The 16,720-nt window shown below is 40.0% G+C and overlaps 1 protein-coding gene across 2 annotated transcripts in view; it reads right to left on the reverse strand.

Annotated features, from left to right (window-relative positions):
* LIMA1 (LIM domain and actin binding 1) overlaps positions 1 to 16,720 on the reverse strand; it is an 83,150-nt gene that overhangs the window by 11,840 nt on the left and 54,590 nt on the right. For both annotated transcript variants that reach the window (XM_067696510.1, XM_067696508.1), the window contains exons 5-8: positions 9,459 to 9,543; positions 8,186 to 8,334; positions 5,222 to 5,329; positions 1,016 to 1,073 (exon numbers count right to left, since the gene is read on the reverse strand). In XM_067696510.1, coding sequence (XP_067552611.1) covers positions 1,016 to 1,073; positions 5,222 to 5,329; positions 8,186 to 8,334; positions 9,459 to 9,543 — 400 coding nt within the window. The remainder of the gene's footprint in view (positions 1 to 1,015; positions 1,074 to 5,221; positions 5,330 to 8,185; positions 8,335 to 9,458; positions 9,544 to 16,720) is intronic.

Raw genomic sequence — 16,720 nt, forward strand, 5'->3', positions numbered from 1 at the left:
TTTTTCATAGTCATTGACGTGTCACCTGCATAAGTTAATTTCCTGCCAATATATTTGTTTTATGGAAAACTCAGAAGAGGCACAGAGAAGTCATTCACACAGTTGCTAAGGAACCATAAAAGATTCCCTAAAATCTAGAGTTATGTCAACAAAGTACTGAACGATTATGGCTTATTTTTCAAAAAAATGTTTTGCAAACCTAGTCAAAACTCAGAAAAATTTCTAGTCCAAGGAAAATGACTGCAAAAGGAATGTTCTTGGATTCAAGCAGCAAGTTTCTAAAATTTTAAGGCAGGGTTTACGAGAGATCTGTTTAGCTGATACTTCAACTTCTTGCTGAGTTTTCAATGTCTAGTAAACTAATTAACCTGAGGAGAAGCTAGACATCCATATATATTTAAAAAAATAATACACTGAACATCAGAATCAAAAGTGGACACAGTATATTAAAAAACAAAGGTTTTTGTCTTTGGGAGAAGAGAGGCTCAAAATGATTCCAAAATAGGATGAAAAGGTGATCAAATTCAGCACCCACAGGAAAATGTCTAGAATCTAGCCAGAGGGAGGATTATAGTATCTATTTAGATAAATAAGAAAAAGATATTTTTTAAAGGTTACTCAAATACCAATTCTTTATTCCTGTTAATGAATAAAGTCCTTCTTGGCCAACCTTCTATTAAAATGAAACTTCAAAATTATAGTTTTTATAGCATTAACCCTGAAAAGGTTTGGTACAAAAGACAGGATAAGTTCAATGAGAGAAGCATCGAAAGTATTCAGCTGGCCACAAGTTAATCATATTTCATTGAATTTAACTTCTCTCTTAGGCATGGGATGTGTGAAGGGTACTCAAGCATCAGTCCTTAAAACCAAGTGAAAGATCTGATCAGCTACATTACTGGGTTTAACATGTTACACATTCTCAGCACTGACAGAACTGGGGACCACCCCCGCCAACCAAACAGGGGCTAGAGAACAAGACCCTCTTCCACCAGACCTAAGAGTGAAAGCTTACGGGAATCATCCTCAGCAGGTGCGGAACGGGCTGCCAGACTATTCTCAGATGCAGAAACCTAGAAAAAGAAAGGCGGGGTGGGGGTGGGGTGTGGGGTGTGGGGTGTAGGGGTGGGGGGGTGGTGGTGGATTAAGAATCACATTAAAAACAAAAGAGCAAACTGCTATTAATGCCATTAAAACCTGCTGACTCCAGTCAGTCACTGGCTGCCTGGGGGAAATAATGGCCCCCAGAACAGCTGAGCATTTAAACAAGAGGCAGCAAAATGTCTTTTATGAGGATATTAACATGCCTCTCAATTACAGAGTAACGCAAATAACAGACTGCAAGCAACTGCCCAAAGTGTGCATTATCTTCCTTTATAAAAGAAGTTCTAAACCATATCTTTGTACTCTCAAAAAAAAGGCGGGAGCGGGGAGGGTACAAAACAAAACCCTCTAACAGGGAGAGCAAAGCTCCTCACCACAAACCACAACTCGTGTAACTGTAACTCACTCCAAGGCAAGATAAAGTCTTTACATATAGGAACTATTCTTTTATTTTTCTAACTCCTTATTTCCCAAACAAATGCATTCTGCTGAAACAAGCTTGCTGGTACAGAAGACCTTCTGATAGCTATAAAACAAATTTATCTAAAACCAACCTTTGGTATTATCTTCAAGGTTAGTTTCCCTTTTTAGTTCTGGTCTCAAAATGGCAATGTTTAACAAGATGGCAAATCTTACGTATAGGTGATTATTTTCCCCATTTGGCATCAAATTTAAATAAAAGTACTTTCTACCAGCGCTCTCTCCTTTCTACTGGCCCCTAGGCCTTCCTGGTATCTTCCTCCACACTCAAAATCATGAAGGGTCGGGATTTCCCTGGTGGTCCAGTGACTAAGAATCCGCCTTCCGATGCAGAGGATGTGGGTTTGATCCCTGGTCAGGGAACTAAGATCCCACATTCCACAGGGCAACTAAGCCCGTGCAGCCCAACTACTGAGCGTGCGTGCTCTAGAGCCTGCGCGCCGCAACTAAAGAAGCCCACGCGCTGCAACGAAAAGACTCCACATGCCGCAACAAAGATCCCACGTGCTGCAACTAAGACTCAATGCAGCCAAATAAATAATAAATAAATATTAGGGAAAAAAAAGAAAGAAATGCAGAGAACTTCTAGTGAGGTTATGAGGAAGGAATTCCACCCCCCCCCCAAAAAAAATCATGAAGGGTCAAGAGGTGACCCAATGTGCACTCCTCGTGAATATTCTTTCATTCAGATGTCAGGGATTTTATGGGTGATGCTGAGTGTTTATATCAGGATGTCTAATGTACTGAATAAATTTACAATGGAGATTAGGTTGTTGGCTGACTGCAGCGTAGTCATTTTTTTCCCTTTATTCTCTGTTCATTACAGGAGTTGTGACATGGTATAAACCAAACCAGTATAATAACAGTTAACATTTATTAAATGCTTACTATGTTCCAGGTATTGGAATGACCACTTTACATGCGTTATTTCATTTAATGATACGAAATAAATTTTCTGAAAGTTGTGCATGGCCATAAAAAGCTCTTCAATTCTTGCTAAATTAGGAGGTGCACCCATCCCAGGATGTCCTTCTTTCACCTCCAATTTAGTCACCTTGAACCTGCAGGGTAAACTTAATGCCAATCATGACATCATTGCACACGCCCAACCAGATGACTTCACTGCAGGAAGAGCCAGGAAAGAGCATGTGAGATTTTGCTCAAACACTTCATTAAAGAAAAGCACAAATTCATTCACAAGAGGAGAACGGGAAGACAATACCTTGACAAAATATTCTATTTCAGGCAAGTTTACCCTGGCATTAATGTCCTTTTGTAACAAACTGAAGTTCAAATAGTTCTTAGGTATTGGTTAACAAAAGCTAGGCAAAGAGTCAAAAGGAGAGCTGAAGCTCTGAAAAAATTTATGAATTTTAAGGCAGCCAAGGGTTCATGAACCTACAGTATATACTTGAAGACTATGTACTATCTTTATCTCCTCTCTTACCCACCCACTTCCCAATTTGTGATTCAGCTGCAATGATACCCTTTTAGGCTGTAATTAAAATGTTCTGATCCTCCAATTCAGCTCAGAGTTCCAGGTTCAAATCAATACGAAGACAATCAAGAAGGAAACATGAAATTAGATATAGGGACAATCCAAGCATGATTTTCCAGATGATCATTCCTCAAATTATGCTCCAAGGACAGATGGGAGGATTTCAATGCTGGGAATATTTTTTTCTCTTAAATGTCTTTTTTACAGTATATAAGAAAAATTCCAAACATATCACTTATACATAAGATATAATCTCCCACTTAAAAAATGGGAAAACCAGGCAGTCTAATGAGAGAACTCACTTGATACATGACATGTGACATGGAAATAATGCCTGAGCCCACTGTTTCAAGGATGTATGTAATTTGATTATTTTATGATTATGAAACACATTACTGCCATGTAGTTTGTCTTATTATCTCAAAATACATTTGTGATATAGTTTTGTAAAATAAAGCGATTTGATGTTCCTAAATTTTTTCCTGTTCTATTCTTTGAGTCTAATATTGTAGCCATTAATCTGAGACTATTTTTCTGTGTGCCTCCTTTGGTCCAAGTGTGTAGTATATCTCATGAGTTCCTGTTGGTATGCTGTCAATATATCTATTTTAAAGTCTGTTATAATCAAATAAGTTTGAGAACTATTGCTCTTAACCCATTTTAATTATCTCCTCACCTTTTGTAGAATGGCCTCAAGGGTGTTAATATGTGTAACAGAAACAATGACTATACTCCTATTAGTCACTGTAATAGACTTGAAAGCTCTCTCCTCATCTAACTTAACATTTGATTATCATATTGACAGAAAGACCAACGAGACTGGGTAATGGATTGGCAGAGAAAATGATAAATTCACCTGACATATATATTGTTACTTAATCCAACTAAGCCATCCATCTAACCATAAATGTATAAAACCTGATTTGCTTAAAACCTTCCCATGGCTTTCCTCCGACGCAGGACTACAATCATACTCTTAAGGGTTTTTCAAGACCCAACCTTGCCCTCTCCCTCCACCTGTCTCTTGCCATTGCCTACAGGTACTTCATGTTCCAGACAAGTCATCTTGGTTGGGTTCTCTGGTTTCCAAACCTCTGTTGTTTCTCCCTTCTCTTTCTTTACTCAACCGTCCCCTTATTCACTTGGCCTATTTCCACACATCCTTCAAGACTTGGCTCAGATATCACCTTCTTTTTTTTTTACATTTATTTATTTATTTTTGGCTGTGTTGGGTCTTTGTTGTTGCATGCAGGCTTTCTCTAGTTGCAGTGTGCAGGGGCTACTCTTCGTTGCGGTGTGGGGGCTTCTCACAGCGGTGGCTTCTCTTGTTGTAGAGCACAGGCTCTAGGCACACAGGTTTCAATAGTTGTAGTGTGCAGGGGCTCAGTAGTTGTGGCTCGCGAGCTTTAGAGCACAGGCTCAGTAGTTGTGATGCACGGGCTTAGTTTCTCCACAGCATGTGGGATCTTCCCGGACCAGGGCTCAAACCCACGTCCCCTGCATTGGCAGGTGGATTCTTAACCACTGCGCCACCAGGGATGTCCCAGATATCACCTTCTTGAGGAAGTCAGGTTAAGGGTCCTTAGTCCAAGCTTCCAGGGCCCCTCATAGCCCTTTCACGGCACTTGTTATACTGTTTTACAATAGCCAACCTACACTCATCTCCCTCCTACTCTGTTAGCTTTCTTGCAGGTAAAGACCACGTGGAATGGTTTGTTCACATTTAGTTGCTAAGCTCAGCATTGCCTGTGCTTAGCATAGTGCCTAGCTTTCAAAATACTTTGAAGTGAAAGAATGACATTTTCTTACATAAAATGTGTTAAATTAATAATATACAAATAACTTTGAAGATGATATCTCTATTCAAACCAGGTTTTTAAAAATTACTTAAGCTCTAAGTCCTCTGAGCATTTGCTGGGCAAAAGAATTTTCCAGTGAAGGTTCATTATTTGGTCAGCTATAAGTTGCAGAGCTCCCCAATCAAAATTATGTGACCTCCAAAAAAGACAATCTGTCCTGGCAGCTGTTACCAAATTCCCAGACACTCTACAGCCTAGAGTTAGAATCGTTTCTAATTTTAAGCATCTAATTTAGAACACATGCTTCCCTGGCAAATGGACATCAGACTTTCCAACCCACCTTTTCTCCATCCTGATGGGCAATGCAGACCTCAGGACCCGGGGGCACATTCTCCTTTTGCTCCAATTTATGAGTTTTGATTTCACCACCACTAGCTCTCAACTCATTCTACAAAATAAAAATAGTCTGTGAATTAAAAAAAAAAGTCTCACGATTCTCTTCATAGCACATCTATTAAATAAACTTGGAATGTTAAAAAAGAAATTATTTTAAGAGGCTTTAAGTCAAATCAACCCCCTAACTCTCACAAGCAAAACCCATTGACTTGTGAAATGACAAAAGCAGCTTTGTGGACACATACCTCAGAGTTAAATATTTATACAACTAGTCTAAAACTGGATGCTCATTAGAATACAGACACACACACAGACCACCCCCCGCATACAATGTTCTCGTGATTCACTCTTCTAGCAGCAGAGCTTGTGGGAATGCAAAGCTGGTGAGTTTTACCAGAAAAGACCATTCTGGAGCAGGGGAAAGGAGATGCCAAGTGCCAATAATTAAGAAAATATACTGACCATATATATATAAATGCCCGGCCTGGAAAGAGAGACAGCAATGATGTATACATATAAAAATTGAAATTACACTTAATGATACCATAAAACAGCCTTTCTTTGTGAGACTTTCAAAGACATGTTTTTAGCATAAAATTCATTCAGTATACTAAAGACATACCTTATTTTACTTCTCATAATAGAGCTTCAACATAAAAAAACAGGCATAAGGAATCAGAAGGAGTAAGTGTAAACATATTTGTTTTCCTTGCAAAGAACACTTGGGGCAAAATATTAAAATTGACTTTATTACTAGATCCATAATCAGTACAGAGGTAGATGAATGCGGACATTTCCTACCTTTAGTCTGCTAGTTATCTACTACCCTTCTGTTCTCTGTGACTCCTTTAGGCATGGGGAGAAAAAGAGCGATTTATGGCCACAAGGCCAACGAAGGGAGTGTGAGTGCAACTGACTCAGGTGTGGAATTCCAGGTTGAGCCCTACAGCTCTGGAGGTGCGTCTATGAGGAGGAGCTGGCAGCCAGCACTACAGAAACCAACAGTACAAGAGCCCAAAACTCATTTGTGACCCCATCTCAAAGCCCAGCCTCCGGAATCATTGCCAGAGAGAGTGCGCCTTGCTACAACCATGCTCTGTAAGAGGCCTGAGAAATTCTTTGGGGATGAGATAAAACGTGCTTTTTATAAGAATTCCTTAAGACTTCTCAACTCTTAAAATTTACAGAGCAGGCGAACCGCAATGCAGAAACTCTTATTTAGGAGTTAAAAAAACAAAGTCACTGAACAGGTTTTTCCACTTAGGGAGTCACCTGGTAAGAATGTTTATAGCAGGAGGGCACTGAGAAGCAGCAAAATCCTGTAACAGAGGGAATTAAGCTCCACAGATCATCTGTTTGCTGTATCTCCTGACCTGCCTTTTAAGAGAAGTCTAAATTTGCTGATTTTTCACACTCCCAGTGAATAACAAGCCTGTGATGTTCCACTTCGCTACTGATTTACACACAATATCTCTTCTTAAATCGATACTGAAAAATCAAGATGAGATTACTCACTGCCTAGAGACTTAGTCCACCAATAAATACTATTGGAAAATGCATACTTCATAAGGTGGGGGAAAGAAGGCTCAGCTCCTGGAATACACACTGTGATTTCTAACAGGCACTAGTTCAGCCTGCCAAATAAAAGTGAATACTGTTCTTCCAATTTTATTAAAAAATAACAATCAAGAGATTAATAATTTGTCATTTGAAATCTTAGAAGGAACAACTGTTTGAAAGATATATATGTATGTGTACATGTGTATATATGTGTGTGTACTTATGAATAAATGGCATTTAAAAGGCAACTTCAAATAAACAGTTCAGGGCTTCCCTGGTGGCACAGTGGTTGAGAGTCCGCCTGCCGATGCAGGGGACGCGGGTTCGTGCCCCGGTCCGGGAGGATCCCACATGCTGTGGAGCGCCTGGGCCCGTGAGCCATGGCCGCTGAGCCTGCGCGTCCGGAGCCTGTGCTCCGCAACGGGAGAGGCCCGCGTACCACAAAAAATAAAAATAAAAAAAATGAACAGTTCAGTTGTGTCCTCCTGCCAGTTAAGCCTAGGAAAGTATAAAGTGGAAAGACCCTCCATGCTACTTAGAATACATTTTTGTGCTTACTGAGTATGTCATCTTCCTGTCATTTCTCCCCCTTTTTCCTATCCACTATTCTATTTGTTCAGAAAATTATTACATCATAAGAAGTGAAGATTAAGTAGACCCTATGTTGTATGATTTCATTTACATGAAATGTCCAGAACAGGAAAATCCATAAAGACAGAAAGCCCCTGGGTAGCCAGGGGATGAGGGAAGTGGGGAATTGGGAATCACTGCACAGGTATGGGTTTCTTTTTTTGGGGTGATGGAAAATTTCTGGAATTAGACAGTGGTGATGATTGCACAACCTTGTGAATATATTAAAAATCACTGAATTGCATATTTAAAAATGGTGATTTTTATGTCAGGTGAATTATATATCAATAAAAATTGCAAAAAACACCCCATCCCACATTAATGTTGAATATATTCAATATTTCTCTCCAGTATTCTCCCTTTCTTCTCTCAAAAACAAAAATAAGTGTATATGTTAAAACTAATAAAATACTATCAATACTTCTTTAACAACAAGATTAAGTAAAAGCAACAGGAAAATTCTCATTGACATTACTGGATGGTAACATCACACAAAAAAATGAGTGGGGTGGGAATGAGGCCTAGGAAAGCAAAGTCAGGATTAGAACATGGTGAGGATTATGAATGAAGCTAGGGTAGGATTTATGTGAAGAGAGAATGGCTGGGGACCAGTAAGGAGCCAAGGCTCACAGGTCAGGGTCTGGAAGACACTTTTAGTTCCCGTGCTCAGTGACCATTTGCTGGATGAGTGAACGAATGAATGATGCTGAACACATACTGTACAGTTGGTGGAACTGCTTTGTTTGGACACAGCTGCCTGGTACTTGGCCATTCGATCCTTTATGGAGGTTTCTGACAGGCGTGGGAACTCCAGATTTCGCCTACTCTCGCTTTTCTCTGAGTTGAATGATGAAGGTGACAACTGACCTGCAAGCATTGCAAACAATGTGCTTTATTAGAAGATAAAATGTGATTTGAACGATCTCAAGATTCTAAATTTTGGGCTATTGTAATCTAATATAATCAACCTCTTCTATTAAGAATACAAAGAAGGGGGACTTCCCTGGTGGTGCAGTGGTTAAGAATCAGCCTGCCAATGCAGGGGACACAGGTTCAAGCCCTGGTCTGGGAAGATCCCACATGCCGCGAAGAAACTAAGCCTGTGCGCCACAACTACTGAGCCTGCGCTCTAGAGCCCGTGAGCCACAACTACTGAGCCCACGTGCCACAACTACTGAAGCCCATGCGCCTAGAGCCTGTGCTCTGCAACAAGAGAAGCCAATGCAATGAGAAGCCTGCACACTGCCACGAAGAGTAGCCCCTGCTTGCCCCAACTAGAGAAAGCCCATGCAGGGACGAAGACCCAATGCAGCCAGAAAATAAATATAATTAATTAATTAATTAATTTAAAAAAAGAATACAAAGAAGGAAATCAGGATTATAACTGTCACTTACAAGGTAACATTCACTTACTTTCCCAACATTAAAAGGAGAACCCTTACCATCACTGAGTGTTATATATTTTGAAATTTTTGTTCATTTAACATGCGAAAAAATTAGATGGCCATGCCATTTTAATTTGCATTTCTTTGATTCCTAGGAGGCTGATGGTTTTCCTATATTAATTGATTTTATTTTCTTTTGTGAAGTGCTTGTATATGCCCCCTTTAAAACATAATAATTCTGCTCTCAAGGTGTTATGTTAGCATCAGTAATACAGGATAACCAATCCTGACAGGGGATAATGTCCATCCATGGGAGCCCTCAAGCCCCAGATGACCATGGAGCCAAAACTGTCGGTAACAGTACTTCCCTTATAATCCTGCAAAGTTACCCTTTGGTTAACACAGGTTACTGTTGATAAAGTTGGATTAAAAATACAGAGAAGCTATTTGGAAAAAGCAATGAGATTTGGGAATGGCTTGTATCTAGCAGCCTTTCTTTTCATTCGTACCACTCTTCCTTTAAAAGCATCAGCTTCGAGGTCAAAAGGTATTGTTACTAATGAGTACTTCCTAGAAAATTTCCCACACATGGAACTCTCTGCTTACCTGGGCCTATTTCCAAGTCATCCAGAGAATAGCTGTTTTCAGAGATCTTTCTTCCACCTGCGCTTCGGCTTTGGGCCCGAAGAATCTGTTTGGAAGACAAAACCCAGCAATAAGCTTTGCAGTGAGGATGGGAAATCTTGATGCAATGTTCAAAAAGGAGGCCTGCAAATCTCCTTTATAAATAATATCCAGTAGAGATTAGATTTTATATTAGTTTTTTTTTTTTGCCGTACGCGGGCCTCTCACCGCTGTGGCCTCTCCCGCTGCGGAACACAGGCTCTGGATGCGCAGGCCCAGCGGCCATGGGCCACGGGCCCAGCCGCTCCGCGGCATGTGGGATCTTCCCGGACCGGGGCACGAACCCGTGTCCCCTGCATCGGCAGGCGGACGCCCAACCACTGCACCACCAGGGAAGCCCGTTTATATTAGTTTTTATATACAACAGAGTGTGTTTTCAGTATTATAAATATCAAGCACTACATAGTCACAGGTGCCCAGGGGAAAATAAGTAACTCTATACAGGTAATGCTTTCTGTGAAATATCACTGCCTAACCACCTTAACCAGAAAGCCTCAGAATTTAACAATCATTGGAGCAGAATCCTCATGTCCCAGATGAAAATGATGTCTCTCCAAACTGCCAAGTCCTGATGGCAGTATCTTCTGTTGGCCTTCTCCATCCCATTTTATCCCTGCTGTTGCTGCCTGGTTTATGTCTTCATCATCTTTTCCCTGGACTACTACATTACCTTTCTTTTCTTTTTTTTTTTTAAAGGAACATTTATTTATTTATTTTTTGGCTGTATTGGGTCTTTGTTGCTGCACACGGGCTTTCTCTACTTGTGGTGAGCAGGGCTACTCTTCATTGCGGTGCACGGGCTTCTCACTGGGGTGTCTTCTCGCTGCGAAGCACAGGCTCTAGGTGCGCGGGCTTCAGTAGTTGTGGCTCATGGGCTCTAGAGCGCAGGCTCAGTAGTTGTGACACATGGGCTTAGTTGCTCCGCGGCATGTGGGATCTTCCTGGACCAGGGATCAAACCCGTGTCCCCTATGTTGGCAGGTGGATTCTTAACCATTGCACCACCAGGGAAGTCCTTGCATTACCTTTCTAATTGGTTCTTCCGCCTTCCAATCAAGGCTCTATGATACTGCCATTATCCCAAGTAAAACAAAAAAATTATCCCCAAATATAAATCTATGTTACTTGACTTCCCAGGTGCACAGTGGTTAAGAATCCGCCTGCCATTGCAGGGGACACGGGTTCAAGCCCTGGTCCGGGAAGATCCCACATGCCGTGGAACAACTAGGCCCATGCACCACAACTGCTGAGCCTGTGCTTTGGAGCCCGCGTGCCACAACTACTGAAGCCCACGTGCTTAGAGCCCGTGCTCCGCAAGAAGAGAAGCCACCGCAATGAGAAACCTGTGCACTGCAATGAAGAGTAGCCCCCACTCGACGCAACTAGAGAAAGCCCGCTCGTAGCAACAAAGACCCAATGCAGCCAAAAATAAATAAATAAATAAAATTTAAAAAAATCTATGTTACTCTCTTGTTCAAAATTCTTTAAGGATTCCTAATCACTCCTTGAATTAAATCTAAAGTGCTTAGTATGTCACAAAAGGCCAGTTCTAGATCTGGTCCCTTCCTACCCTCTCTGGGTATTCTCTTCCTCACCGCTTACCCTCCAGGAAAAGCAAACCACTGGGAGGTCCATGATATTGTAATTGAGTTCCCTCTACCTGGGTTACTCTTTTATCCTTCTATGTCTAACAGTGCCTGTTCCTTCAAGACTCAGTGTAAGCTAAGCAACAGTCCCTCTGCATCTGCCCTACCTCTCTTCCATAAATCTAAGTAGCCCTTTCTCTGTTCTCAAGGACCTGGCCACACTTCCATTACAATGCTTAACAAATTGTTGCGCATCCCTCTACTGGACTGGAATCTTAGTTTACTGAGGGCAGAGACCATGCTTTTATTTTTTTAATTAATTAATTTTTGGCTATGTTGGGTCTTTGTTGCTGCGTGTGGGCTTTCTCTAGTTGCTGCGAATGGGGGGTACTCTTGGCTGTGGTGCGCAGGCTTCTCATTGCAGTGGCTTCTCTTGTTGCTGAGCACAGGCTCTAGGTACGCGGGCTTCAGTAGTTGTGGCACGTGGGCTCAGTAGTTATGGCTCACGGGCTCTAGAGCTCAGGCTCAGTAGGTGTGGCGCACGAACTTAGTTGCTCCGCGGCACATGGGATCTTCCTGGACCAGGGCTCGAACCAGTGTCTTCTGCATTGGCAGGTGGATTCCTAACCACTGCGCTATCAGGGAAGTCCTATTTTTTATTTTTTAAATAGAAAAGTGGAAGGTACAGATTTATTTAATAAAAAAATGATTCCCGTAAATGACTACATTTGTATCTCTCAAATTTAGGGTAGATCTCTAATGAAAGTTCCAAATTCTAATTTTACGACTAGAAAAGTAACTGAAGAAAGCCACTTAGTAAGTATCAGAGGATGTTCCCAGACATAAAACACAGACAGTATGTCATGTTTATTCAGCTTGCCATGAGAGCCTTCAAGCAGATCCTATCATTGAAATCTCAGTTTATTTCCAGATAACTTAACGTGGAAAAGATGTGTGAAATCCAGTATGACAGGAGACAAGAGTAAAAAAGATTTAGCTCCCTTTTGAATTCAACATTAATAAATAATTATTAAACCTTTAAGTTCAATGGACTAATCAACCAACAATAAAATTTAAGACAGTGAACTATCCCTTTTTCAAGTCCTCCCCACGCCCCCGCCCCCCAGCCCTCTCTCTCTCTCCTTGGAGATAGAAAATATGCCACTTCAGAAATCAGAGCCAAGGATTTGGTTTGCTTGTACCCTACCAAAAAGAATACAGTTTCTAGCAAATTCGATATATATTTAATGTACTGCATCTCCAGTCATCTTTGCTATTTACATTATTGGTTGAATCTACTTACCAAAAAAAAAAAAACTAAAAGAAGCTGTAGCAACTCTAACCTTGCCACATCATACTCGGGTCAGCTGCACCAACATCAGTCACATCCACATGACTCCTATGATGCAACACATTTTTGCTCTGGGAACAGCCTACCATTTGGAAATGAAGATTATCAGCCAAAGTGAAAAGATAAGTTTGGCAGAATACCCTCCATCCACATTTTTCTGTTTTTAAAACATTTCTCATTTGCAGATAGTTAAAGGAAATTTCAAAGATTTATTCCAAACGCTGCTGCACTGTAAAAAGATCATTATAAAAACTAAAATTTTCAGGGCTCAAAAAGGGAGAAAGCCTGGAAATATACTTTTTTTTTAAAAACCAAAAGGGAATGGGTTCTGCAGTCTTAACACTGGAGCAATATTTCAAATATTTACATTCTGTCAAAGGTAAATTTCAAGCATAATTCCGAGAGTATGTGTTACATGTTGCAACCTGCTAGGAGTTTAGTTTTCTGTTTGTGCTTGAAGTTCCTACACTGGTGTTATTGAGAGCAAGACCATTTAGAACCAGAACACATGCCCTGCAAGGTTCTTTGGTTTTAGATGCATAAAATTTCCCATCTTTACTAGCTTTTTATTTAAATCTTTGGGTTAAATAGCCATTTCCCCCCCCAAAGAATTCATGAGGGTTCAATACTCTGAATTATTTTCTTTCAACTATTAAAAAAGTGAATCTGCAAAGTCTTTTGGTCTTAGAGAAAAACAGAAAAACGTCTCTGGAAATCAAAGCTATACTGACACTGGTTCTGAGGAGGAATACAGCTCGGAGATTAGATGGCTTTTAATGAGCTCCCGGGTGAAGCACTATGCATTTCTTTTAATACCTTTCCACCTCCAAACCACTCAAATATAAAGAATGACAAGATCCCAGTATACCTGAAATGAACACAATACTGTAAAGCAACTATACTTCAAAAAAAAAAAAACCCCAAGATCTCAAATTCATTTACTATTCATTTTTGATCCTCATTTTACAAGTGGTAATCTGAGGTTCAGGAAAAAGGTGGGGTTTCCTCCAATATTTCTCAAGGAAAGTAAAGGAGCACAAAAAGAAAAGAAAAGAAAAGAAAAAACCAAACACCAGGAATTCTGATACTGAAATACTCTTCTGTAACACATTTTTATTACATTTCAATCTTTTTTATTCAGATGCCTGAGGCAGCCTTAATCATCATAATCTGTTAAGAGAGAAAAGATAAGACACTTTAAGACTTTCTGGAATTTCCTAAGGCTTGGCCTCACCCCACCCCACAAGTCCTCCTTCCTGTCAGCTGCTGCAGCAACTCTCATTAGTGTGACCACCCCTTAAATATTTTCATTGAATCCATAAACCAAATGCATCAACATTTACAGGTAAGAAAATAATAGTCTGGGGCTTTTAGCCAGTAGTCTGTAGAATTTCTTTTCTCTGCAAAGTTTTCTTTAAGAAATAAAGTAATTTAGGTCCCAAATGTCAAGTAAAAAGCAGGATTTCCTGTCCTGTGTATGCTTATTTTCAGGAAAAATTCTCTTTAAAAGTTGATTCTCAACACTTTAATTTACTGAGAGCCATTTCCTTCAACCATTCAACTTTGACCTTCCTTCAGACTCTCTCATCCCTCCAAAGTCAAGCGTGGAGGAAGAATGACTTTTAGGGAAAAATGGGACTTTGCTGAACTATGCATGGAGATCATATGGTGTAGATAAAATCTGGCCTTAATTTCTCAAAATACTGAGAGAGAAACATTTCCTTCTCTAGGGACCCTCGCAGAAAAAATACAGCTCATTTAAGTACAAAATACACACAGAAGGAGCACTTATCTCCAGGCAGGGGGATTTCTCTCTCTCTCTCTCTCCATATATATGTGTGTGTGTATATATATATACACATACATATATGTATAAATAAATATATATATATATATATATATATTTTTTGGTTGCACTGCGTGGCTTGCAGGATCTCAGTTCCCCAACCAGACTGAACCCGCGCATGGCAGAGAAAACCCCCCGAATCCTAACCACTAGATCACCAGGGAACTCCCATATTTTGTATTTCTAAGTGTTCTATAAAAATTATGTATTACTCTTACAATTAGGAAGAAAAGAAAGGAAGGAGAGGTAATACTTCATATTTTTAAATTAATATAAATAGATAAGAATGATAAAACCAAATGCTGATGAGGAACTGCTGGGGAATTAAATATGCCCTTAGATTGTGCTAGCAGTGTTACAGAATTATGTCTTTTGACCACGGTAACATCATTCAGTAATATAGCCCCCCCATAACTAAAAATAAAATGTTTCTGCCAAGATGCTTAGAGCTTTTTTATTAGGCTGGAAGAGAATCTAATTACTGGGGAATGATTAAAAAGTATAATGGGGCTTCCCTGGTGGCGCGGTGGTTGAGAGTCAGCCTGCCGATGCAGGGGACGCGGGTTCATGCCCCGGTCCGGGAAGATCCCACATGCCGCGGAGCGGCTGGGCTCGTGAGCCATGGCCGCTGAGCCTGCGCGTCCGGAGCCTGTGCTCCGCGGCTGGAGAGGCCACGGTGGTGAGAGGCCCGTGTACCGCAAAAGAAAGAAAGTATAATGAAGTAACATATTGCCATAAAAGGATAACTACATGAACTAGGAAGATACAAAGGAAGGTCTATATAAAAAAGACCAAACCAAAGATAAAGCACACAAAACAGTGAGCACACAGTACCTAAAACCATGTAAAATCTAGTTATGCAACGATAAGGATACCATTGTGCACAACTGATAAAGGTTACTCTTTTTTCCAGGCTTACTTGGCCTTTTCTGGTTTACTGTGGTGTGTGTGTGTGTGTGTGTGTGTGTGTGTGTGTGTGTGTGTGTGTGATTGTTCAGATGACTAATTTATATAAGAAAAACAAACCTCCCAAACTCACAAGCTTCTTAACTCAAGAGTTTCAGTACAAATCTCTTGCATTCCAGTGTATTCTCTTCATTGCCCTGATGTTTTTTACTCAGTAAAAAGACTATATAAAACGTAGGAAGAGGACAGATAGAAAGCTAAAGTCTTTGAGAAGACAGCTGTTAATATGTTTTAATTCTTTCCTGGTTTCCTTAGATTTCAAAAATACGTAAGGCCAGATGTTTTTATCTAATAAATAGCTATTATAATATCCATGAAGATAGTGCTTATGGTAGAAGGGGTACTACGCAATTTCAGTTCTTGTTCTGATATTAATTAGCCACATGACATCGGGCATATCAGCTAATTTCTCTGACGTCAGCTGTTTCCATCTGTAAAATAGGGATTTTAATATCCTGCGAACAATGAGCTGAATTAAATAACATTTTACAATCACTTATAGTTCTAGGATTTCTGTCAACGATCTTGATAGGGATTTCTCACTCATTGTAACTCCTTAATGAATTAGAAGGCTAAAGGAAATGACTAATCAATTTATCTGGATACACACCTATGTTGTTTAATCCAGGAGTGAGTCCAGTAGCAGAAAGAAAAGGTGATTTTGTGGGGCAAATGATGTCTTTCTGGCCCCTACGAACTCTAATGTAGCCAACCAATGCTTAGAGAATATTCCAGTCTCCTGATATTACTTTTCAACATATTTTATTTTAATGGAACCGGATAGAAACCAGTAAGTAGTTAACTGGCATGAAAATAAGCAGAAAAGAGATGACTGGTCTCTAACTGACATATCAAAGACAGCCATTTAGGGCAACAAACAGAAAGATCACGATTCCCTGACTGGCATCTTTATATCTGGATCCATTATTGTCTTACCACAAAAGACCAAAGGTTTACTCAGAGTTACTAACTAGGTAAATAAAACTTAATTTATACGAGTAGGAGGTCTTTACAAGAAATGTACCGCTAACACAGAGGTCAAAATAACACTGAGAACTTAAGAGTTCATCAACAGATGAATGGATAAAAAAGATGTGGTATATATATATATATATATATATATATATATATAGGTTTAATCCTGACCCAAGCAAAAGACAATACTTTAAATAGGTGATGAAGGTAGAAATACACCTTCCAAATATTTGGTCTGTATTCTCTTTTCCAAGGATTTGTGTGAACCAGATAAGTTAGGAACCAAACAGAAAGAATTGAGACTTAAGGAGCCTGTCCCTACATTGTTTGGTGATTTGAATAACTGCATCAAGGCCTTTGAAGATTATGGATTCAAATGTCAACATGATGATAACTGAATATTGGTTATAACTGCTTGACCAGTTTTCTCATAAAAGAATGCCCGGAATAGTTACTCTGGC

Source organism: Pseudorca crassidens, chromosome 11 (genome assembly GCF_039906515.1).
Source record: "Pseudorca crassidens isolate mPseCra1 chromosome 11, mPseCra1.hap1, whole genome shotgun sequence".
Taxonomy (NCBI): domain Eukaryota; kingdom Metazoa; phylum Chordata; class Mammalia; order Artiodactyla; family Delphinidae; genus Pseudorca; species Pseudorca crassidens.